The following is a 23,949-nucleotide window of genomic DNA, read 5'->3' on the forward strand; positions in this document are numbered from 1 at the left end:
ACAATTCCCAAAGGAAAAAGAAGAGGAAAAAAAGAAAAAAAGGCCACACAGAACCCAGTCGCCGGTAACGGTCCGATCTTGATGAGTTGGACTAAAAAGCCAGGTGCTCCCAAGGTGTTCTCACGGTAGCTAGGTATGAGCAGTTTTGTTGCTCCAGAGAAGGTAGGTACTCGGCCACAGCCTGTTGAACAGTCATCAAGTGTCTGGGTTGCGGGTTTGAAAGGCCAAATTGCAGGATGGACAGGGCGGAACCACGGAAAAGGGCGGTGGGAGACGAGACGACGAGGCATGCCATGCCCGGTCCCCCTCAACTCGGCGCCGGAGCCCTACCATGTCTGTCTGTCTGAAGAAGGCCCGGGAGCCCACACACTTCACTCGCATTCGCCATGAACTGCTCCCACCAGAACCAGAACTTTGCGTCAGTCAGCAGGATGGATCGGTTCCCCGCCAGTCAATGAACGGCGGATGCGATCCCTACCACTACCTACACGTGGTGGACAGGGCGAACAGGTTGGCAGGTTGGCAGATATGGAGAAAGAAAAAAAAGCTCGGGGCCGTGGGTGTCCGCCGAGTGTGGATTTCAACGGCTTGCCTTTATCAGTCGATTCGCCCGAGTGGACGACGACGGGGTTCGTTCCTGTCAATGACATGTTGACCACAGGGGAAAGAAGGCCCGGATGACAACTCCCCCACCGCCAATGCCACACAACACATTTCGATGCGGGAATCTGCAAGAATGCCGTCTTCCTCTCAGTGCCGGATTCGCTTCACCAACAAGACGGCCAGCTCGAACTGGTGGCCCAATGAAGCCGAAGACGGCGGGCCCGGGGCTCGGGAGCCGACCGTTGCTGCATGAGCGACTGTGTCGTCGAGTGCAACGTCGAGAACGGGTAGCGAGCATGTGGACAGGGCTCATCAGCCAAGAGCCGAGAGTCTGTCCGGTTGGTTTTCCCGATGTTCCTTTTTTCCTTTGGTGCGAGGGGGGATGATGGAGCGGCAGATGCATCGATCGGGCAGTGAGTGGTCATGTCATGGACGTGTCAGTAGTGGTGGAGGGTCTCTGTCGTCGTGATGATGGCATGTCTTGACACATCTTGACACCTTCCCGTCACGCCTAGGTAGGTAGGTAGGTAGAGAGAGCCGAGGTCGGCTGCAACTTAAATCTTGCAGTTGGGCAAGTTGGGCTGGCCAAGTCAAAGAAGAGCCTCCTCCTCCGTCCCGTTCGGTTCCTCTGCCGCGAACACCACATCTGCATCGGGACTGCCTCTTATTGATCAGGAAAGCATGCCCGGCGTTCCTGTGTCACCACACCTCGACATCACCGACATGGACTATCTGCGCGGAATCAACCTAGTACATAGCCGCCCCTCCATGAACCTATCTGTGTGCCTATCAAGTCTTGTCGGAAAGAGCACCGCCTGTCTTGCTTGCCCTACCATTGCACCATGTTGATCATTTTGATACCTCCTGACGCGATACAGCCTCTCGGGTGTCATTCTGGGTATTTCGGGTTCACCTTCCGTCCAAGTTTGGGTTGACCGGGGATTGGGCACATGCTTGGCTGCCCTGCAAAAGGAAGGGGGAGGACTTGGGAGAAAGAACAGGGGTCAGCACTGGCTTGCATTGGCATGACAATGGTGAACAGAGTCCCCGCCGTTGACACTACGCTTTGCTTAGCTCCGTCGGTTTCAGGTTCAGTTCACTTGATTTTTTTTTCCCCGTCTTGCCCTCTTACAGAGGGAAAGGGGAAAGGTCCACGTTCAGGGAACACAACACGAAAGGGCAGGGATGAAGTCCCACGTTTTTCTCTTCCTCTCTGTCATGTATCGTACACGAATCCCATCTCAACACCACCACCGCCTATCCGGTTATCCACCCCCGCTACCCATGCACGGCTCGCCCCTCCCACCCAACCCATCGCCACCCAAAACCCCCCCATGAAAAGAAATTGAAGAAAATGGAAGAAAAAGAAAAAAGGACATGCAAATCCGCCTCATTGCTGAACATCATGTATACCTTCCGCAGAAAGAAACAAGAGCAAGAAGTAGAAAGACAGAGCACCTTCACTGGGGCAACAAGAGGCTCATTTCTCAACATCTCGAATGTGATGTGTATGTAGGTATGTAGCAGGGCGTGCGTGGGTGTTGTCATCGTGGCTGGTTCAAAGTGTGTTGTCTTGTTGAAGTCATCACTTCATCCATCATCGTCCGTAGCATCCGTCCAACTTTCCCAATCATAGATTTCCTCCCACCGATACCTGCCATACCAAAAAAGGGAAGAACAGAAAATGGGAAGGGCCATTGTATAAAACTCGACACCAAGGCTTTTTACAGCCCAAGACCCAACTCTCAGCTGGCATACCACGTAGCAAACATGCAAAACGCCAAGTATAACAGCACCAACAGGGAGCAAAGCAAAAGAATCAGCCTCCAAAAGAAAAGAAAAAAAAAGAAACTCCGACAAAAAAGGTGAAGCCTCGGCCCCAGCAAGAAACACCGTGTCCCACGGGTGCCCTGGTGGCCTCTCGAGAAGTAAAAGGGAGAGAAAATGGCAAAACACCCCAAAACATCACCCCTAAAAGATTCTGAACGAAGAGAAGATAGCGTGGAACAACTGAGACCACCCAGAAGTCCTGTGTCTTACCAATCATGCTCGTCAGAGCAGGCGGCTTGTAAGACTGAAAATATCCTCCACTCAAGCGCCGACCACTCCTAACGAGCACCTCTCTTCTTCCAATCTTCTCACCATCTCTCTCTCCCTGGGACTCCTCGGGTTGGCATCAATGCCAAGGATGGCGCTAATTCTGGTCTTGTCAGGCTTGCTTTGCCCGTTGTAAAAGTGATCGTCAGGGCTACCGATCGGCGTAATGGGCGTGTGAGCAGCAATGCCCAGGCTCAAGCTGGAGCTGGAGCTGGAGCTGGAGCTGGAGGTAGGGCTGTTTCCACGCCACGCCTGCTCCAAGACCACGGGGTTGGCACCGGGTCCGTACTCAGCCGCGATGCTGGCCCAGAAAGAGGCACGGTGCGCATTGTAGATGGCGTTGAGCTTTCCCATATCCACCGGGTGGCTGGCAGAATAAGGGGTGACAGAAAGACCGGCTGACGAAGGAGGAGGCGGGAGCGCAGAGCAGTCCAGGCGCAGGCGTCCTGGACCATGGGGGGCAGGGCCACTGTTTGACGTATAGGAGGGATAAGGCGCCGAACCGTTGGTTGGTGTCATGGACCCACGGTAGCCAGAAGGGGCTGTCAAGGGGGCGCTGTGTGGGTGGACTTCGTGCAACGGGGTGGGATACCCACGAGACGCCGTTGGAGAGGAAGTGCCCGCCGAGGCCGAACCGCCAATAGACGCGAGGGCGAGCTTCATCGAGGCCGGTTTGGGAAGGATGGTGGGCAGGCGGGGGGATTCGCTGGCGGAAGCGGTAGCCGTCATGATGCTGGGGAGCTGAATGCCAGTTGGGCTGATCGAACCATAAGATCGTGCGGAGCCGGGAGGAGATGCAGATCGGCTGAGCGAATCGTCCTGCTCCCGGATGGGCGAGGGAATCGAGCCGTGAAGCGGAGGGGAGTGTCCGCTGTTCGAGGATCCCGATGACGTGGACGTGGTACGCTTGCGGCGGTTGCTGCCATGGCTGAGCTGGTGATAATGAAGGCGGCACGCGAGCTCAGTCTTCTTCAAGTGGGCGGCAATGTGCTTGTAGGGCATTTTCTGGAGACGTGTCTGAAGAAGGTAGAGCTCCTACGCAATTCCGCGTCAGTACACAATGGTTTCCCGCTCAACTGCTCTCCCCCTTGGGCACATACCTCCTCCTCGCTCCATGCTCTCCCGCCACCAGTCGAAGTTGCCTTTCTGTTTTTTGTGACACCGAATTCATGACGATCCATGGCGTCGGTGGTAGGGGTATAGGGCCCGGCTTGGGCCGTCATGGGAATTGTTGGGGACATCATAATCCAATTTCACAAGGTTCTGTCCTTTCCGGCTGTTCAGTGTACCAAAACAAGTCGAGGAAAAGTGTGCTGAGGCGTGTTTGTCAGATCCAGCTGTCTTTTCCAGGCGGTATGTCCCAAGAATCGAAGGTTGTTCAAAAAAGGAACGAGCAGAACTTGCTGCTGTAAGAATCGAAGAGTCGTTTCGTTTCGGGTTGGAAGATCAAGCACTCAAGGAAGTGAGTGACCGGCTGCCGAGGAGCGATGTCAACGAGCACGAGGAACGAATCGAATGTTTGTGAAAGAGGTAAAAAGAAAAAAAAAAGGAGTTGTTTAAAAAGTCGAGTATAATGAACCAGATTATACTGTCGTCGAAGAATGAAACCAATCTCTCTCCAAAAAAGAATGTAAGCAGCCAAGCTAGTTGGGCAAGATCAAAGAGTGACTATGTTTAGCTGCGAGAAGAGAAAGAAGAAAGAGTGGGACACACACGCAACAGCGTCGTGATGGTAGATGAAGATATCCACAGGTAAGACCTTGGTGGAGGAGAAATAAACAGAAGAGAAGAAAGCAACGAGGCGTGGCGGGGGGAAGGGATGGGTAATAATGCCCGCTATGGGTTGCATGACGTTCGGCTCGAGGCACATCCAGTCCCACTGGGCAGACAGGGGGGCAGACACACAACAGCTCTGAGGCCCGTTACAGACCAATGTGGAGTCCTGGGGGCGTGGCCCGGGATGGTGGACAAGCCAAGAAGTCCAAGACTGAGCAGGGGTGTGTGGGAGCCGCCTAACGATGGCCCCGTAGACCCAGGCCTTTGTGTGCTGTTATGAGTAGGCAGTATACACACAGAGCAGGCAGGATTGGCACCGAGACGTTGGGGGCGCTGGCACTGAGACCGTGATGAACGAACAGAGAGGAAATACGAGCTTTGGAGATATCGTTGAGAGGGTGTTGCAACGACCTGATCCGCAAGCACTTGCATGCGGTAGCATTCGTGGTATCAAGAATCGGAGAAAAAACAAAGAGACTGTTCGCAAGCTGGTCCCTTTAGGAAAGCTCATGTATCAACCAAGACACGGTATGGTTGGATCTGGCTAGGTGGATGGACGTGCGTATGTCCACCGCCGTCCGTTACCCTGGTCATGGAGCGTCCATGGACCGAGGTGCCTGGCTGAGCACGAGTCTGGATGACAGGCATCTAGACAGGCCCGGGGCAAGTCATGCGGGATGACAACCAGGAGGCAGACTGTGTTTGTCGAGGTTTCTCCTCCACCTGGAGAGGGTGAGCATGTATCTCGAAGCGCTGACTCGACTCGGTAAACGAGACGGCTGGCCAAAATAGATGGGAAGCAATGCTTCAAAACAGACGGGACAGCCGAGAGGCATGCCGTCCAAACAGCACGATCAGAGGGCGGTTCGGTTCGGGCGTTGTTGGTGATCGAGGTGTTTGTGTCTTCTCTGCCCCCAATGGGCGAACTCGATGGCGCTTTCGAGGCCGTGCTTGCATATCGGAATGGAGGGCGATGTTTGCCGCCTTGGGGCCCGTTCGACGGTCGGCTGGAGCGCCGGGGAGGATATCGTGGGCATCGTGGGGTCGACGGACGAGGGAGGGGCAAAGAGAGAGAGAGAGGGACATGGGTGACGAGTGAGAGACCTCTGGGCGCAGGCCAAAAGAGAGGCTGCATTGATGTCGCTTCGAGGTTGTTGAGAGAAAAGCAGAGCATTCAAAGGTCTGTGTCTGACGTTTGACACAGGTCTGCCCCCCTTTGCTGGTCGTTCTTGTCCTGAGCCAGGTGTCACAAAGTGGCCCTGGTGTGCCTGTAGCCTACCTGCGATTGGCTACAACCCCTGGCAGCCCCTGTTCTGAGGCTCTTGCAGGGATGAGGGGCAGTAAAAGCCAAGCCCCCACCTGCCCCGCGATTGGCATCCTTTTCGCGTCCCCCGTCCAAGCAGAGACGGCCAAAACCAAGCAAAACCCATGGGGAAGCCCACCCAATCCGCTCGTTTGGTTTGACATTTTCGTGCTCGAAACATGACAATGTTTCTTCCTTTGCCCAATTGCCCATGGGAGTAGCCGCTTGCTAGTGCAGTAGTTTCCCTCGGCTGACCCAGACGAATGCGCTGGCAGTGGCCTGGCTGAATGGTCGGCGGCTGGGGAACCATTTACACTGGCCACATCTTAACCTAGCCCTATCACTTCGGGGCACATGCCGAGAAGCTGCCCTGTACATAAACAACATTTTGATACCACCCCCTCATATTCATCACACACCTTACACTAGAGCAATTAATTGTAAAGACAAAAAACAACAGACACCTGAAGGCGACGTCTCTCTTAATGCGACCCACTTATCCTGGCAGGGGATATGCGCCAGGACGGCCCCTGCTTACAGTCTCCGATCGACTTCCGGGCCTGGGTGGGGCATCCTTAAAACTCGCTAAGCCGTTGGCGCAATCTCAGCCGTGTATCAGGCCTTTCCTCATTCGGCCGCCTCCCCCACAGACCTAGACCCCACCATGGACCGCATCTCTCCATCTCGTCCCCAGAAACTGGACTGTGGATGGACGCCCCTTTCTCGCCTTGCCTTTGCCTTGCCTTGCCTTTGCCTTGCCTTTGCCTTGCCTTGTCGAGCAGACCAGATCAGATCAGTCAGCGAACCGGCCGAACAAACATGATTGGAAACACGACCCCATCAAGATGCTCCGGCCGACAAGGCTGAAGCCTGATTATCCGATTCACAGAGTACCATCTGGTTATGCTGGATTGATGCCGTCTTGTGGTATATCTCTTTCCAGTGCCCCAGGAAACCCCGGACAGCATCACGCTCGAGACATAAACACTCTTTTGCTGCTCCTGGTGTTTGGTTTGAAGATTTGCTGCTGCGGGTCAAACCCCACAGCTGGGGTATCAACTACCTCGTACGGCCAAACGGCAGCGGGAATCACAAGAGAACAACGACCCCTCATTCCCGTCAAGCTTTCAAACAGCGATTGGAAACACCGCGAAGGATAACAACCATCTAACCCTCAACACTATAGCAGCCTACGAGTAAGCATTGCGACTCAAGTCTCAAAGTCGATCCAGATCAGGAACCAGACAATGCTATTGACGGAAATCGTGCTCTTATTTCCGGGAGAATTGTTCTAGATGGCCATCATAGGATCATCACATACGTTGGTGCTTACCTTCGTCTGAACTGACCCGCGGTTCCTTCGTTCCTGGCGACAACTATGTACCTCAGCATGATCACAGTCACATGATTTTCTGACGATGATACTCACCGACCCCTTGGGTTATGACCCCGCTACAAGGTAGGTAGGGGTGTTTTCGACCCAGAACGCACAAATTGCTGGCGCCTGGCGTTTCTTCCGCGAGCTGATGGGAAGCTTCCGGGTCACAAAAAACGAACAAGAACCCGGGGATCCGACCTTCCCGTTCCCGATATCAGCAGAATGTTGACAGCGAACTGCCGTTCATAACTGCCGAATCTTTTCGACTCCCCTTGACTGGTGTTGTTGCGACGTCCGCCACACCATGATCGACATGCGTACATACTTTGATATATGCCTACGTCTATGTCAACATTTCAGCATCAGAGTTCCTTGTCCGAGCTCCAAAGTGGCTCTTAATTCACGAATCGAACATGCCCAGACTGGCTGATTAAAGATACGGACGGTGATATGTACCTTTAATCTCGCTGGGGATAATATCGTCATATTCTTCTCTAGTTCGACTATACATTATAGCACCGATGGTATGTATCTGCTCCGGGCCGTGTTGTAGTCGTTATGATAGTTGCTAGATGGAATTCTCCGAGATCCCCTGGGCCTGTAGGCCATCATCTTGATCCTGCCCAGAAAGGAGATCGCTGCATTGTGATTAAACCTCCTGGTTTTCACCACGCACTCGCACACCCAATTCGCTCTGGCCTTTCCCGATTCTACCGCCTACATACGGACAGCATACATCCCGGATCCCTGTGGATCATCGGGTGGTGCGGAGGTCGGATGTTGTCACCTCGACCCGTACCCAACTGGCTTTCGTCAGTATTCACGGGCCGTCGGAGCCTTGGAGTAAATCGTAACCATGTTGCTATGTCAAATTGCGGGTATAGGGACACGAAGGCACCATCCCTATCACAAAGCAATGATGCGACACCCCTCCCACCCCTCCCACCCCCCCGTAGTCGAAAAGGCTACACACAGCAAGAAGTCCTCATCTTCTCCACGATCTTCAACAGTTGGCATCACCCAGGCACTGACGGAGAACGGTTCTGACAAGCTTCTAGAAGTTCTCAGACACATGATAGACATCAATATATCAGATGAAGGCCGAGCCCTCGTTCTGCATAAAGGGTTCATGTCAGATCAGATTCGCAGTTTTGTTCAGACCAGCCCATGATCATCATAACAGCACTTGTCAGTGTCCAGACCCTAGGTCGGCAACTCCCAGTGGACGGATGGGATGAACATCTCCATGTCCTGATGCCAATACCCGTTTGTTGCGTGTGCGTCAAAACCCGGTCCCTGCCCGGGGTGCAATGTGCACGGACACTATCCTGTCCACCTCAAAGAAGAATGGAAACCGCCTAGCTACTTCGACGAACTGTGTAGGCTTTACTTGTGTACTCAGTCGAGGATTGAACTTTCAAACCCCCCATTCAATACTATAATAGACCTGTTTGAACTCTAGACATTGTCGTTCCTCATATGACACACCAAAGAAGCCAACAAATCACACCCTCTCCCACTCGGACGAGGCTTTCCAGATCTGTGCCAAGACACATGCATGTGGAGGAGGTGCGGGTCTCGCTAATCGTGTCAAAACAGCCAGGAACGGGGAACCCCTGTCTACTCACCTGAGACTTCACTCCCAAGAAAACACACAGACCACACCTTTTTTTCCCTTCCTGATGGACCCGCCCCCCTCCCTTACCCTAACCATCTGCAGAGCCGCGCGCCCTGACCTCAAACTCACGATGATCTGAACTGGAACTTTTGTTGTTTCAGCCGATGTCTCCCCGCATACACCACTCTTTCGCACGTCGATGCGCCCTTCCTCATCGGAAGATGGGCTGGATCAAATTTTGGGGCTGTTGAGATGGCAGGTCGACTTGGATATGGGATGAACAAGAGCTTTCGCATCGGACGATGTGACGAACCAGCTGGCGCACACCAACCCGGGAGAGATATCGCTTCTAGAATGTTATGCCCCTTAGCACAAAGCAAAACCGTGGATGCATAACTCTGCTCCTAAGCAGTCACCTCTTTCTTACGGCAGCGAGCTGGCCAGATCTTCTGTCTCTTTACTTGCCTTGCTGCCAATGACGTGATCTCACTATATTGCGCAGCCTGGTCAGTTAGCCCAACTCCGTCTCTGAAATATCGGGAAAGGAAGACCAGCTCCGAATTCGTCACACTGGATCAAAATTTCTGGATATCTCGACGGTGATTTACCTGCCCATTAGGTGTATAAACACGCCCTCTCCTCATGATTTAGCCTTTTTGCCTATGAGAAACGAGCAAAGACGTCGGTAGACTCCAAGGGCACGGATTGTTTGACCGTATCGACCTGAAGTTTCTCACTACGGTAGCAGCAAAACCTCCAGTTTGACCTGGTTTTTTACGTCCTCGCTTCCCATGCTGTTTGGTGCATGCTGTCGGTAATTTCTCATGTTTACTCGCGCTTCGGATATCTATTAGAGACACTGAGGGCAAGGTCAGCTGTGCGGTGCCCTATGTAATAACGACTGGCCTGATTTGCATTCTAACCTAAGCATAGTCGAGTTATAGAGTAAGATGAGAACCAGAACCTGGTATTACTGTGGAAGTTGTCCAAGTAACCCCCGAGTAAACAGGTCCCGTCAGGGCAGCGCTTCTTAGCCCGAAGTGCGCTGTATGTTGAGACCTGGCGCCTACAAACGTGTGCGACTGTTCTGGTTATATCCCGTCCTTGATGTAAAAATGGGTGTAGAGGCTGGCTAAACATACGTGAAGTCACCAAGGCAAAGTGGTGAGTGAAAGAACCTGGAAGAACACGGAAGCAGAAGACCTGAGAAATGGACTTCAAAAACGCTGTAAAGTCAAGACCTGGAAAGAATCGCTCTCCTACCCGGCAGATATACCTATCTAGGTAGTTGGACAGTCCTCGGGGCAGGTGCCTAAGCCACTGCCCTTATTCCTTTAATAAACAGAGAAAATCCTGGGCAATTGCTCCAAGTTATCTTCTCCCCGGACTTACCAGTTTCATCTTCAGGATGGAGACGGATGGTGTGAATTAAACATTGCCCAGTCAATTTTGGAGTTGTACTTGAAAGCCAGGTAACTTGCTACCCACCTGGATGCTCCTTATTAGACCAAAGGTATACGTTTAGGATCATGGAAAGTAGATCATAGGTATCAAGGAATTACTTAGACAGCAATCCTGCTGTATGAGCTGAGAATTCCATTCTAAAATCAGCAAGGCTTTCGATGGATGACAGCTTGAGTGAGTGTTCTGACAAGGAAAAAACACACGTTTCTTCCTTCAACTGCATTATACCCACCATGGGTACAATCGACACCGTTGTGGAGAGTGGCGCTCATACCACCAACCAGAAAGGGGAACCGGTGCCGGTGCAATGACATCACACGAGATGGCCGGGCTGTTGCGGAGCCGGTTGCTACCTAGGTACGGGGCGTAACGTGGAATGGTTTTGATGCGGAAAGAGATATCTCGCAGAGGGGAAACTGTCCAATTGCTTGGAATTCGAACTTGGGAAATTGATGCGATATGTTCCTATTATGTGCAGACAACAGAAGACCAAAGGAGCCCCCAGTTCTTGCAGTTGATCGTTATGTACTTAGAGAAATGGGAAGGCGAGGATAAGGTACCTGGCCTTGATCTGATCTGGAGGGGAGATAAGGATAAGATAAGCAATGTAGGCAGATCTAGATCGAAAAGAGTAACTTATGCAATGTACAGGTACATACTTTACTCATGGTTTACCATAGACAAGGAACTGGGTTTGAAACTAGCATTCGACCTTTGATTGCAGTAGTCATCCCGCATTTGACATTCACTAATGTCTTGGAACAAACCTCATGCCTACATGTCGAGCACTGAAAGCTACTCCCGAGGCAGCTACGAGTCTTGATCCATCAGCTTCGCACAGCCAGCGTCGTTGGCCCAAGTCCGTGCTCGCAAAGCTCCCGCGAGTTAGCTCGCACGGTGGAGACCGCCAGAGCCATGTATACTTGGTACTCGTCCAGGTGACTTCACGGCTTGAGAGATATTCACGCCGGAAAGAAGTCAATTCCAGAGAAGCTTTCATGGCGACCGACCAAAGGGCTGGAAGAACGATCTCAAGGTCGACTGTTTGCTCCCTCGGCATCGCCCAGTTCGAAGCACATCCGCCAGCTGCTCTCCCAAAACAGAAAGAGGGAAACAATGCATGTATGTACTTCCCCGCTCCCCGGCCCAACCCCCAACAACCTGGTCCTTCACCCCAGGACATGCGAGATACTTCCAGCCAAAGTACACAGCAGAACACACCACTTGTTGACCGTTTCCCATCAATCCTTGGGAGCGATAGCCGACCTCGACCCCCACTGCGTCACCTCAATTGTACATACGTAGCTACATGCATGCACTGTTGAAGAAGATACATCTCGCCATCGCTATCACCATCGCTATTGTCATCGTCATCAGCAGCCGTATCGTAGAAATCAAAACAAAACACCGAGAATAAAAGAAAAAGAAGAGAAGGCTCACTGCTGCTCGCGTCAGTCTTACGCGCACATGCAAAGCCTCCCTCTCCTCTTCCAGGGATTCCGTGATTGCTTGATTGACATCGGCTTGTATCGCTTGGCGCCATCCAATCCTCGCGCCAGGAATTTGACAAGCAACACGCAGACCGACACGCCAAAAGCTACACTAGCGCCACCACTCACTCCCTGGGCTGGCTGCCCGTGGGCCGGCTCCGTCTCTGCCTCCGTCCATCCATCCATCATCGAGAGAGAGAGGGAGAGATCAAAATTCTTGACATCTCGTTTCCATTGCACTTGCACCGCCTTTGCCCTCGGGTCAATCAAGCGCACGCCTCGAGAGTCACGACATCAGTCAGCGGACACCGCTTGGCCCGGGACCGAGGACATCTCTGATTGGCTGGCAGCTGGCTGTTGTGCCGCCATTCATTTGAAAGTGGCGGGCCGTCAAGCACCACCACCGGGCCGAGAAGCGAGAGGCAGCGAATGACAGCGAATGACAGCGATTGGCAACAGCCGGCCAAGCCGCAAAAGACTTTTTTTCTTTTCCAGTGATGCACTGATGGCGGATGGCACAGAAGAAACCTGATCAGATCAGTCAGTCAGTGATTCCATCCCTCTCCACTCTTCTCTGCTCTAAGCTCTCCACCGCAGCACACACGCACACACGCAGCAGCCCCAGCCCCCCCGCTCCTCCGAAGTTTCCACCCAGTCGAGGTACTTCTGGCCGCATGTCTTTTAGCTGCGTCCCAAGTCATTGAGAGCTGGTCACTTTCGGTCACCCCTCGAGTACATTTTCCCATCTCCCAAAAAGACACAGAGCAGCCGCCGACAAATCCACATTTACCACCGTTGGTTTTATGCAGAAAGGGACACTAATATTTCTGTCACTACTATTGCTACTGTCACGACACACTGTCCGGCGAGCGAGCTTCCTCTTACTCCTACTAGCCCGTAAGTACCTACTTTCTCTCTCTTCTATCAAGCAGCCCTTGGAGGGGGGTTGCGCGTCAATTGTCTCGTTTTGGCCGAGTCCCCCGGGGGCATCTCTGTTTTTTTGCTCGCGACAAAAAGGATTCGACGCGTGCTGCTGCAGAACCAGAGACGCCACCATCCTGGCCGCCTCTTTTTTTTTTTTTTTTTTTTTTTTCCTTTTCTTTTTCTTGGTGCTGCCGGTGCTTTGCTTGCTTGCTTTGCTTGTTTGCTTTGCTCTACATTGCCTTGCTCTACCTTGCCTGGGGGGAGGGGGGTATCTGCGCGCCTTGAAATTGCCTGAAGAATGGGTTGCGGCGGTACAGCAGCAGCCGAACTCTTGGTCGCCACGCTCTGAAAATTATGACGGCGGGGAAAAAAAGAGCCTGGAGAAAGAAGAACACCAGCTTGGGGACCGGCCGTCTTTTCATCTCATCTCCATCTGTTTATCTGTCTGCCTGTCTGTCTGCCTGTCTGTCTGTCTGTCTGTCTGTCTGTCTGTTTATTCTTTCCAGCGACTCATGTAGTCGGGCTGGACAAAGTAAAAGTATAACTGACGTTTTTTTGGCGCATCTTTTTAGACCATGCACCAGTGGACGATTACACCGAATCTCCCCCCCGGGTCGGAGTACCTCTACTCCAACTCCACCAACCACCCGAATGAGCTCCAGCAGTGAGTACCTCGTCTCCTTGTACCTTTTCGTATCTGGGCCCTCCGCCCTCTTTCTCCCCCTCTCTCCTCCTACTCTCCCTTCCCTTGCCCCCCCCCCCCTTCCAGACGCCAACACCTCAGCCATTTCAAAAAGGCTTCTGCACAAAGGTTCCCATCAAGCCCCCTCTCCGCTCATTTATGTACCTCAAGTACTCCCTCCCTAGGCTTTGACCTGCAACCATGGGAGCAAAGTAGAGTACAGGGAACACCCGACCCATCGCCGACCCTACCTACCCAGGCGCAAAGCTGAGGAGGCTGTCAAAAAAAGTTGACGAGGCCAAAACATCCATCCACACACCGCGCTCGCGCGCGCGCACACACGCACACACACACACACACACTATACACATACACACACACATACTCCGTACCCATACATCCACACACGCCGACGTCTTGCTCCTCCTCTGTCTTTCTTGGCCTCGATCTCCGTGCTCCTCCTGCTCCTCCGCCCAACCTTCCCCCGCCCGGGTCCGCGCGTCGTCGCCGTCGCTCTGTCGTCGTGGTTCAACCTGGTGCTTCTGGCCCGGGCTGTTCCCGACACAGCTCCTCCGTTCGTCTGTAATGAAGAAGCGGACGGCAAACGACGTTCAGTCATGGCGTCCACCACAGCAGACGGCGATGCCTACGCTGCAACACCAGCAACCGTTGCAGCAGCAGCAGCCGCAGCCGCCAAACGCGTTCGCTAACCATGCCCCCTGGTATAGCCCGTCTCATTATCCTCCTCAGCAGCCCGACATGACTCGGCGCGACCAGCAGCAGCAGCAGCAGCAGCAGCAGCAGCAACAACAGCAGCAGCAGTTGGACTTTCGGGGATATGCTCAGCCACCACAGCAGACCGCCCAACAACAACAGCATGCTGCCCATCAGCAGCACCCTCAACATCCGCAACAACACCATGCTGCTCCGCCGGTCCAGCAGTCCATGGGCCATGCTCAACAGCCGCAGGCTCCACCTCCCCAGCAGCAGACCCCCACCCCGGCCCCTGCGCCGGCTCCGTCGAGACGGAAGCGGCCCCAGACCGGCGGTCACCCCCCGGCCCATCCTCCGCCGCACGCGCCCCAGCTGAGTGCTCAGCATGCTCAGCATCCACAACATGCTGTCCAGCACACTCAGCACCCGCATGCCCCACAGCATATTGCTCAACACCCTCAACACCCTCAGCACACTCAACAACATCCCCAGCAGCATGCTCAGCAGCATGTTCAGCAGCAACATGTTCAGCAGCAGCATGCTCAGCAACAGCATGCCCAACAACATGCTCAGCAGCATACTCCTCAGCATCAACACGCTTCGGTGCCTCCCCCGCAACAGCAGCAGGTTCCTCAGCAAGCTCCTCACGCGGCACCTCAGCCCCAACAGGTCCCCGTTCAACAGCAACACCCACAGCATGTGCAGCATCCGGGCCACCCGCAGCATCAGCAGCAGCAGCAGCAGCCCCCACAGGTCCAGCAGCAGCAACCGCCAGCTCCCGTACCAGCTCCCACTCCGGTTGCTGCTCCCGCTGCGGTCCAAGTACCAACGGCTCAGGTGAAGGCTCCGCCCCCAGACGATGTGACACCTGCTCCGCCCCCACCTCCGGCAAAGAAGAGCCGGACAAACACGCCGTGGACGCCGGCGGAGGAGCTTCGGCTGAAGCAGATGCGTGATGCCGGTAACAGTTGGGCAGAAATTGCCAAGGTGCGTTGCTGCAATGACAATGTTGTGACTTGCGGGCCTGGCTAACCTGGTGTGTATCTAGACCTTTCCCGCCCGCACAGAGGGTAGTGTGAAGAAGCATTGGTATAAGGATATGCACTATGCTGAATTTGCAGAGGATGAGGTTAGTGGACCGTCAGACAGTTTGTGGACACGCCGAATAGGGATTAACATATCTTCCTACACAGTCCGCGGCGTTGATGAGTGCCATCAAGGAGTACGAAAACAACAAATGGAAGGTTATTGGGCAGAAGGTTGGCAAGCCGGCCAAGGCCTGTGAACAATACGCAAAGGAGCATTTCCCAGGTGCGAAATCTTTTTAGATGGGATGAAAAATAACCGATGACTAACCGTTTGCTCAGAGCTGTTTGCGAACCAAAAGAGATGATGCATTTGCCGGCTTCTTTTTCCTAATACGACCGGTCAAATCGCTACAAGAAGCAAGGCACCCAGCCGCCTTTGATACCCGGTGGGATTCTGCAGGCCTGGTGGAGGCTTTTTTTATGCGAGTCTGTTGCGTAAAGCAGCGCCATGCGTTTGTTATTCTGTGGATATATATCTCTTTTGACACGTGAGACCGGTGGTCCTTTTCCCGAATACTGCACATTTTCAGGAAAGGCGCCTGGCGTGGAACACACAAAATTCGACTTTGGCCCTGGGCATTTTAATCGGCGCTGCCTTTTCCGACACGCGTTTCAGTCTTTTCTTTCCTGTTTGGTTAGGAAATGGGGGCCCACTGGGCACATCGATGCTTTATTGCCTTCAATTTGCAGCTATATTCCCCTGGGATGTTTTTCTCGCGTCAGTAGCTTGTTTTTTTTAACGACGGATTTGCTCTGGATCGGGCCTGGCAGGGATTTTTCGCATTGTTGAGTGTGTGTCTAATGATGGCGACATGGGCCCGTTCTCTTTCCCTCCAGCAAGGAGGAGGTAATGGAGGGAACGCGAATACAGATTCTTCAGCCTCGCCTTGTTCGACTCGTGTGTTGGATGTGTTTTGGTTTTGACAGAACCCGGGCTGTTTATTTCTTCGCGGTAGGCATCTTGGTTTGCTCCGCCATGACCTTATTAAGCAGATCGAACTATTCAAGTAGAGGGTTGGCAAATGCCTTGCCGAGATCTCTCAGCTTGTGACGATCAAGGGATGCTGCTGATGGAGATGCTCGGGGAACAACACCCATCCCACGCAAGCCGATGGAGAACACATATCTCACCTTGACCATGTGAACTAGGCAGACCAGACTACTGTGTCAATGATCAATCATGTATGTAAAATTTCAGATATTTAGTTGACCTCTCGGCTTCCCGTCCACACCCGGCCCGACTGTCTTCTCCAACGTGGCCGGCCTTGGACACAAAGCTTGGTGCGACCAGACGTCGAAACTTGTCGTGCAGCTGGCTGCAGCTGCCACAGCTGCACGCCATATTATACTAGACGCAGCCAACGGCGATCGACAAGCCTTTTTTCTGATCGACAAGACAAGAATGCTTCGTACTGTTCCCCTCATATGACCCTCACGAGCGCGCCAGAATCTTCTTCCTGTCTGATATGGGATTTGCCTATGAAACAGATCAAATGCACAGTCCCTCGTTGTCTCACGGGGATAACCAGTGTCGGGAGGGCAACACGGCAGATGTTCGCTTGTGGTGGTGACACGGCGCATTGATTTGTAGATTGGTGCAGGTGAGGATGGATGTGAGTAAGAAACAAGATCCAGGAGGAATAGGTAACCTATACGAGAAACACATGTTGAGAACGGCGAGGTCGGAACCTGGACAGAAACAGAATGCGTGAGTGAATGCGAAGCTGTTTGGTGTGGTGGTTTGTGGCGTCATTCTGGAAAGGGCAGGAAGGCCAAGAGCGAGGAGGTGGAGCTCCAAAACTGCCCCGGCAATCTGGGGAAAGGCGACCAGGCCTTGCTTGGCGCTGCCTGCCTGCCCCTCTTGGAACTTTTCAAGACCAAGGTTTGCGCTACATTCATCCGCTTGGTGGAAGCAATCGGTGATTAGCAGGAGGCTGTCGGAGAACATTGGAAGAAAATAGCTTCGATAGCACAACAGGAACAAGCCAAGAAAAATGTCAACGGTAGGCGCCACCATCACGAGCAGCAGTTCGTGAGGAGAAGCCATGGGCTGCAGGTCTCAGAAGGGGTTTGTGGGTCAGGGTAATGCTAGCGCAGCTTTTATTGCCCTCCTCCAGAACAGCGTCTGTGAGTGGGCGAGAGCCTGCAAATGGCCCCGTGCCGCAACCGGAAAATGTCCCCACACCCTCATGATCCTGGACAGGAGAGCGAGAGAGAGACAGAGACGAGGGCCGGCGGAGCAGGAAGCGAAGAGAGGAGAACTAAAATAGCCCCCTGCTGCTTTGCCAGCCTGACCTGACCCTCTCTTACGATTTCCTCTCTCTCCTCCCATCTTCCTCAACCTTTCAAACCCACCGCCGAAGTGCATCCCTCGTTTTGTTCTCTTTCCACTGGGGCTCTCTTCATGCTCGGCTGAAGACCCCAAGCCAATCGCTTCCCACCCATCCCTCACGTTCGCTACCTACCCAGTTACCTACCTACCTAATTGATAACCCCAAAGACGCGTTTCCTCTGATCGATTCGAATTGTTCTGTCAAGAACCCAACGTCAAGTCTGTCGAATCCTCCGTCTACCTCCTCTCACTACCCGCCAATCGCTTCACCACCACCCCATTCGAGACATTACTCGCTCACTCTCCCGAGGGAACGGTCCATCGTCTCGCTAGCATTCCATTTTGCCGGGTTGCGCATTCCACTGATCCCAGCATCGCACCACTTGCTCACACAAACCGGGCCACCGAAGAGGAACCGAACCATTTTCGGTCTCCTGTTCTCTTACCTCGACGACATCTGCTCTCTACATCCTACCACATCTCTTTGCGACCGAGACCCTCGCGTCGCTTTCCGAACCTCCCGAATTGTTCGAGAACAATACCAAAAACGAAAAAAAAAAAAACAAGAACTACAAACCATGCTCCGATCTTTGTTGCCGTTGGGCGTGGCCCTTCTCGGCGCAACCAGCGTTTTGGCTGTTGATCCTCCATCCTGCAGTCTGGACAAGAAGTGCCCCGAGGAAGCACCCTGCTGCTCTCGTAAGTCAAAATATCCCAAGCTGTGCGCCTAGTTTGAAGCTTTTTTTGGTTCCTGGTTGGCGGCCCGCTCCGCCTGTTCGTTTTGTTTGTTCAGCGTTGGGGACGGCGCTGTCAGGGTTCCCAAGGTTTCACTGCCGCAGCCTAGATCCAGCCCAAGCGTGACAAGGCACTGACGTCGGAAACTTGCATCGCAGAATACAACCAATGCGGCGTTGGCGCATTCTGTCTCGGCGGCTGCGACCCGCGCATGTCCTTCTCCATCGACTCCTGCGTCCCTGCGCCAGTATGCAAGGACAAAACCTACAAGATGGACTCGCTCGACCGGTACAAGCACATCAGCGAATACCTTGGCGACTCTAGCAAGGTGGACTGGGTTGGCCAAGGAGAGCCCCTCTTGTACAACGGCCATACCCTGTTGACCATGCCTCCCAAGTCGGTCGGCACTGTGCTGGCCACCACGACCTACATGTGGTATGGCAATGTCAAGGCCAGGATCAAGAGCTCTCGGGGCGCTGGTGTTGTTACCGCCTTCATCCTGTTTGGTGATGTCAAGGACGAAATTGACTTTGAGTGGGTTGGTGTCGATCTGAACACGGTTCAGACCAACTACTACTTCCAGGGTATTACAGATTGTGAGTACATACTCTCTGGAGTCCAAACCTTTTGCCCAGTAGAGACTAACCATACTCCTCCCACCTCCCCTTTATTTAGACGGCAATACCGGTAACTTGACTGTGGATGATTCGTACAACAAATTCCACGACTATGAGATCCAATGGACCCCAGACGAAATTCGGTGGCTTGTCGATGGAAAGGTTGGCCGTGTCAAGAAGAGATCCGAGACTTGGAACGCCAAGACCCAGCAGTGGAATTTCCCCCAGACGCCATCCCGTGTTCAGATCTCCATCTGGCCCGGTGGTCTCGAGACCAACGCCAAGGGCACCATTGATTGGGCTGGTGGAAAGATCGACTGGAACTCGGATGAGATCAAGAAGTATGGCTACTACTTTGCCACCTTTGGAGAGATCAAGGTCGAGTGCTGGAAGACGGACAAGGCCCCGGGCACCAACAAGGGTGTCTCTTACTACTACAATGACATCAGGGCTACCAACGACACCGTCGTCGACAGCAACAAGCCTACCATTCTCAAGAGCTTCCTCGGCACGGGGACAAATATGAACAAGGGTGAAACCACTCAGTCCGGCAGCGCCTCCCAGACTTCCGCTATTCACGCTATTCCTGGCGGTGGTGTTGTCGGGTCCGGAAACGCCCCCGGCGTTAACAATGGCGGCTCCAGCTCTGGCGGTCCCGACTCGGGCTCCAACTCCGGTGGTGGTGCTGTTGCCAACCCTGGCTGCAGCTCCGATAGCTTTGTGCAAAACTGCGGTCAGGCTGCCACTGACGGTGACAGCAATGGCAACAACAGCAACAATGGCGTTCGCGGAGCCGAAAGGCTGGGCGCCAGCGCCTTTGCTGTCATCATTGGTATTGCCGGTCTCCTCTTCCTTTGAAAAAACAACAACCGGAGTCTTCTCACCATTTTCTCTCGCATGTTCGGCGAAAAGTGGGCGCTTATATGATGTTTTGTTTTGACTCTTCTCCCCACGCGCGGCTGCTAACCACAACTTAATATTTTGCTACACCTTCTTTGTGTTTACTTGATACCATGCCGGTATATATACGGCTTTTTGTTTTTTTGGCTCCATTTTATGCAGCATCACGCTCGGGAGTTTAGCGGCATTTCATCGGCGGCTTGTGATAATTGCTTGTCAAGATTTGGTACTTCTCTGTTTCGTATGTATACCTCACACAAGCAATCAAGCAAGCAAGCAAGCAAGCAATGTATTGTATGAGAGGAGAGGTTGGATTTTGAGGAGGCGGCATGTCATTTTGGATGCTGTTGTGTCTTGTTGGGTGTATATATACACTGGTGTTCTATAGGAGTAAAAGTTGAGTGAGAATTGAGAGTGTCTGAACCGAGATTTTTGTCTACGGCTTTTGACTGATAAGCTCGTGACTATACTACGTGTCTGGTACAGGCTCCTGATGTTGTTTTCATCGAACTCGACAGTGATTTGGCACACAAACTATTACACCTGTTTGTCCTTTCTGCCCCTCAACAGCCCGAATACTCTCCTCGGCTCTCAGATACCCCCTTTCCCGATGCAGCCTCTCCAAATACTCGCCCACCCGCGGGTACTCGTGTCCCACAGGGGAATCTTGCCCGCCTTGCCATCGCCGACAGAGACCATCACCTTGCCCACCCCGTCCCTGGCAGTGGTCAAGTTGAAGCTAAGCAGGATATCCACCGCGGTCAGGAATCCCCCCGCAGAGATACCTCTCGCCTTCTTCATCGCCAGCAGCAGAAGACGAAGTGGCGAGCATTCCGTCCAAAAAGGCGAGGTGTTTCTCCGCAGTGGGGCACGACAAACGCCTTGTAGATCTTGTCGGCGACGAACCCGGTGATGGGGCGGAGGAAGAAGGGGATTTTGTTGCTGCCAAAGACTGTCTTGCTTTCCCCGTCAGCATCTCAAAGAGAAAATGGTTAGTTGGTTGGTAGGTGAAAAACATACCGGCCAAGATCACCCCGACCACCAACGTCAGCGCGAAGCTCCCCTCTGCATAGTGAAGCAGATGCTGGTACCTCATCCAACCCCCCCCCCCCCATCTCCCCTCCTATCTTTCCTTCCCTCCCCTCAACCCATCTCTTCGGGATCAATGTTTTTCTTCCACTTTTGGGGGGGAAGTGATCGCAGAGGTACTCGACGATGAAGCCGCTCTCTGCCAGGACGACAGGTTCCCGGTGAGGTAACGAGATTGTCAGGATGGGTGATGTCCCTAGGGGGTAGACCTTTTCCAGCTCGCGGGGGGCGAGGCCGCTGGGGGTGCGGTGGAAGGGTCTGACGGTATAGGTTAGGTCGAGCTCCTTGAGGAGCAAGACGATGGGCTGGGCTCGGTAGTCGTTGAGCCTACCTGGGGGGAGGGGGGGGTTGTTAAGTTGTGCTGGTGGATGAGGGTTAGGGTTATTTATGGATCGTTGACAAGGGGATGTCAGGGGATATCAACAGAAACAAAACATCTCAACACGTGGTGAGCGCGATAGCCTCAAGCAAGCTCGCCACGCCACGTGGGTTCAACAACGGCTTTGGGACCAGATGCGCGAGAAATGGGCTGCGGTAGTGCCCGTGAGAAATGCATGATACCCAAGACTAGTTTGGACATACCAGTAGAGCGTTATCTCTGGTTTATTGGACGGCGATAATGTGCTCGTAGATTGGGGTGGGTCTTGGGGATTTGGTGATGTCATGTTTGTATGAAGACACAACCGTTGCTCCGACCACTCTGTGCCTCCACGTGAAGCGTTGTCTGGTTGGGAGGGTGGTTATCGGTTTCCGATGTTGTTGAGACTGCGTTGGCCGCCAAGAGAAAGAGCGAAGAGGCTAACAGTTTAGACTTGTTTGAGGAACGGTCTTGGTGTCGGGCAGTTTATCCGCTTGGTGTTCTTGTTACATGATGGTATTTTTCAAGCAAGGCTCCATGGGACAAAGACGGATCAGCACCCGTGCAGCTCTCCACACCAGAAGCGTCCCGACCTGGCGCGGCTGAAATTATTGGTCTGGACGGTTTAGTGGTCTTTTGACACCGCCGGCCGGCTCTTTGGCCCGTGGTTGTAGCGTAGCTGACGCCACGTCTACCAGGTACACTATGTAATCGCTTTCTCGTAATTCGGACCGTATTGAGACGCCAATACCAACGGCGCATTTTCTGGTCGAACGGAAGCGACATGAACGTTCGAGGGTTAGGCGACCCTAACCCTCCACTTGCCAACTTTTAAGCTGGCACAACGTCCAACGTCCCGCGTTTCTGGGTGAAACCGGTCGACGACTTGGGCAGCATGACCTGAGCGGGCGAGATTGGTGTTGTATTTGGGCATCCTCTCAAGGTCTTGAAGATCGAAAGGCCAGCGTGATGGACCGCGTGATAATGGGCGAGGCCCTGCGAAGACATGCAACCCTCCGTTTACGGTGCTGTGGGAATCAGCTAGCGAGTCTAGGCGGCGGGGGTACCTGAGGGTTGCTTGATAGGGCTGGACCAATCAAGCCAACCGGAGTTCCAGCGCAGCGTCCAGCGGGGGGGCCGCTGTGGGTACCGATGGATGCGCTCGGGTCCAGGTCCGCGATCCGCCTGCGCCGCTGAGTTGCATCCATCATCGCCCAGACCTCTGGAGCTCTGGCTGGCCTGCCTGCTGCCCGCCCTCAAGGTACCGTTCCCGAGCGAGGGGGAAGCTGTCGGAACTGGAGGAGGAGGTATAACTGGCGGGGGGGCTCCTCCTCCGGTCTTGCCTGTGCCTCTCTTTTCTGCTGTTCTTATGATTCAACATCTCTCCCAGCTGGCTGGCTGCACACACACACTCGTTCTTGTTTACTCTAGCTTCCTCGCCACCTCACGTCAACAAACCCCTGACCCTTGAGAGTGTCAGCTGTTCAGTCACACCCAAACAGCACAGCCAACCACCATAGAGTCAACAACATGACTGCAAAACACAGCAACCGACCCAAAACAAACCTCCTCACCACCCCCGGTGAAATCCGCAACCAGATCTACTCCTACCTCCTCCCCACCCACGAGACAATCGTCATTGCCTCGCAGCGAAAAGACAGCTTTTCGTCGTCGTCGTCGTCCTCCTCCCAACAACACTACATTGGCAAATCCCTCCGCCGCGACCTCTCGACCCTCTTTCTTACAAGCAAGCAAATCTACCTCGAAGCCTCCACCTTCTTCTACAGCAACAACACGTTCGTCCTACCGGGGGACGCCACCTCCTTACCACACCAGGCGCAAGCCAACCTGCTACTGCGCTGGTTCCTCGACCGGATCGGCGAGAGAAACTGCTCCAACTTGAGAAGGCTAGGGATCCCGTTCCCGCTGGAGGGTGGTCTGGGCCAACTCCAGCTAGGGGATGGGTGCGAGCAAATGATTGAGGAGGAGGAAGGGGCCAAGAGGAAGAGGTTCATCTCTGGCTTGGTGAGGAGGTGCCCCAACCTGGAGGAGCTAGAGGTTGATCTAGGGAGAGGTGACACGCCTAGCCTGGCGGGGACGGCGCCGGTGCCGAGCAAGATGGAGATGGCGGGGTCGGTGGAGCGGCTGCTGAGGCAGTCGTGGGCGGGGCTCAAGGCGGTGAGGGTGTATTGGGGCGACCAGGTTATTTACAAGCGGCGGAGGCGGCGGGCGAGGAGTCTGGAGTATGGTATGCCGCCTGAGCAGGTGCCGATGGGGGAGGAGTGGGTGGTGGTGAATATGAGGGATGACGAGGAGGATCACGCTCGGTATCGGGAACGGTATTATGAGCGTCGGGAGTGGAGGCTGGAAGATGCCGTCCATGACTTTTACTCTCCTTACTCGAGCATCAATCTCCGGTCGTCTTTTGCTCTGGAGAGGTACAGGGTCGCTGCGAGAGCTGCCGAAGCTGCCCCGTCGAGGGACTGGTTGAGCAGCCAGCATCCCAGGATAGAGTTCGCCAAGGCGTTTCTCAAGTCCCCCTCGCGCGCAATGAGCGAGAGAAACGAGGAGAAGGAGTGGTGGAGGATTCGAAGGAAGATGGCGAGGGAGTACACTGTTTCCTATTGCTGCACCATGGCTGGAGGGAGCAGCTATCGGACCAGGAGCAAGCGGAAGAGGACTACAACCTGGTTGAGGAACACATTAGCAAGACTCTAGTCGCGGTTTCTAGGCGAGGGATTTTGATTCGGCATATTTCTTTTTTTTCTTATTTTTTTTTTG

At 53.7% G+C, this 23,949-nt stretch overlaps 6 protein-coding genes across 6 annotated transcripts; 4 read left to right on the forward strand and 2 right to left on the reverse strand.

Annotated features, from left to right (window-relative positions):
• Positions 1-1,918: 1,918 nt before the first annotated feature.
• QC763_700650 (uncharacterized protein) lies at positions 1,919-5,685 on the reverse strand. Its single transcript, XM_062915076.1, has 2 exons — positions 3,801-5,685; positions 1,919-3,735 (listed from the first exon to the last, which is right to left on the reverse strand). Exons 1-2 carry the CDS (start codon positions 3,942-3,944, stop codon positions 2,695-2,697), a joined length of 1,185 nt encoding a protein of 394 aa, XP_062762285.1. The 5' UTR covers positions 3,945-5,685; the 3' UTR covers positions 1,919-2,694.
• Positions 5,686-11,302: 5,617 nt separating this feature from the next.
• On the forward strand, positions 11,303-12,162 carry QC763_0112150 (uncharacterized protein; the record flags this gene model as incomplete). The annotated part of the gene is made up of 2 exons (XM_062906496.1): positions 11,303-11,361; positions 11,734-12,162. Exons 1-2 carry the CDS (start codon positions 11,356-11,358, stop codon positions 12,160-12,162), a joined length of 435 nt encoding a protein of 144 aa, XP_062762286.1. The 5' UTR covers positions 11,303-11,355.
• Positions 12,163-13,920: 1,758 nt separating this feature from the next.
• QC763_700640 (uncharacterized protein) lies at positions 13,921-16,354 on the forward strand (the record flags this gene model as incomplete). Its single annotated transcript, XM_062915075.1, has 4 exons — positions 13,921-15,036; positions 15,098-15,178; positions 15,243-15,360; positions 15,417-16,354. The coding sequence occupies 4 exons, from the start codon at positions 13,921-13,923 to the stop codon at positions 15,440-15,442; spliced, it is 1,341 nt and encodes a 446-aa protein (XP_062762287.1). The 3' UTR covers positions 15,443-16,354.
• A 691-nt stretch (positions 16,355-17,045) lies between these two features.
• Positions 17,046-20,209, forward strand: UTR2 (putative glycosidase CRH2). The gene is made up of 3 exons (XM_062915074.1): positions 17,046-18,168; positions 18,363-18,800; positions 18,880-20,209. Exons 1-3 carry the CDS (start codon positions 18,048-18,050, stop codon positions 19,677-19,679), a joined length of 1,359 nt encoding a protein of 452 aa, XP_062762288.1. The 5' UTR covers positions 17,046-18,047; the 3' UTR covers positions 19,680-20,209.
• On the reverse strand, positions 19,904-22,192 carry GTT1 (bifunctional glutathione transferase/peroxidase). The gene is made up of 4 exons (XM_062915073.1): positions 21,393-22,192; positions 20,963-21,137; positions 20,742-20,805; positions 19,904-20,677 (listed from the first exon to the last, which is right to left on the reverse strand). Exons 1-4 carry the CDS (start codon positions 21,473-21,475, stop codon positions 20,313-20,315), a joined length of 687 nt encoding a protein of 228 aa, XP_062762289.1. The 5' UTR covers positions 21,476-22,192; the 3' UTR covers positions 19,904-20,312.
• Positions 22,193-22,698: 506 nt separating this feature from the next.
• QC763_700610 (uncharacterized protein) lies at positions 22,699-23,886 on the forward strand (the record flags this gene model as incomplete). The annotated part of the gene is made up of 1 exon (XM_062915072.1): positions 22,699-23,886. One exon carries the CDS (start codon positions 22,699-22,701, stop codon positions 23,884-23,886), a length of 1,188 nt encoding a protein of 395 aa, XP_062762290.1.
• Positions 23,887-23,949: the final 63 nt, after the last annotated feature.

The sequence above is a fragment of the Podospora pseudopauciseta genome, assembly GCF_035222475.1.
Source record: "Podospora pseudopauciseta strain CBS 411.78 chromosome 7 map unlocalized CBS411.78m_7, whole genome shotgun sequence".
Lineage (NCBI taxonomy): Eukaryota > Fungi > Ascomycota > Sordariomycetes > Sordariales > Podosporaceae > Podospora > Podospora pseudopauciseta.

Excerpts from the sequence above, each read along its gene's own strand:
- QC763_700650 (XM_062915076.1), bottom strand. The coding sequence starts at position 3,944 with ATGATGTCCCCAACAATTCCCATGACGGCCCAAGCCGGGCCCTATACC. Across the intron at positions 3,736-3,800 it reads GAGCATGGAGCGAGGAGGAG|GAGCTCTACCTTCTTCAGAC; the intron begins GTATGTGCCCAA and ends GGAATTGCGTAG.
- UTR2 (XM_062915074.1), top strand. The coding sequence starts at position 18,048 with ATGCTCCGATCTTTGTTGCCGTTGGGCGTGGCCCTTCTCGGCGCAACC. Across the intron at positions 18,169-18,362 it reads GGAAGCACCCTGCTGCTCTC|AATACAACCAATGCGGCGTT; the intron begins GTAAGTCAAAAT and ends CTTGCATCGCAG. Across the intron at positions 18,801-18,879 it reads CTTCCAGGGTATTACAGATT|ACGGCAATACCGGTAACTTG; the intron begins GTGAGTACATAC and ends CCCTTTATTTAG.
- GTT1 (XM_062915073.1), bottom strand. The coding sequence starts at position 21,475 with ATGACATCACCAAATCCCCAAGACCCACCCCAATCTACGAGCACATTA. Across the intron at positions 21,138-21,392 it reads CCAGAGATAACGCTCTACTG|GCTCAACGACTACCGAGCCC; the intron begins GTATGTCCAAAC and ends CCCCCCAGGTAG. Across the intron at positions 20,678-20,741 it reads GGTCGGGGTGATCTTGGCCG|ACAGTCTTTGGCAGCAACAA; the intron begins GTATGTTTTTCA and ends GGGGAAAGCAAG.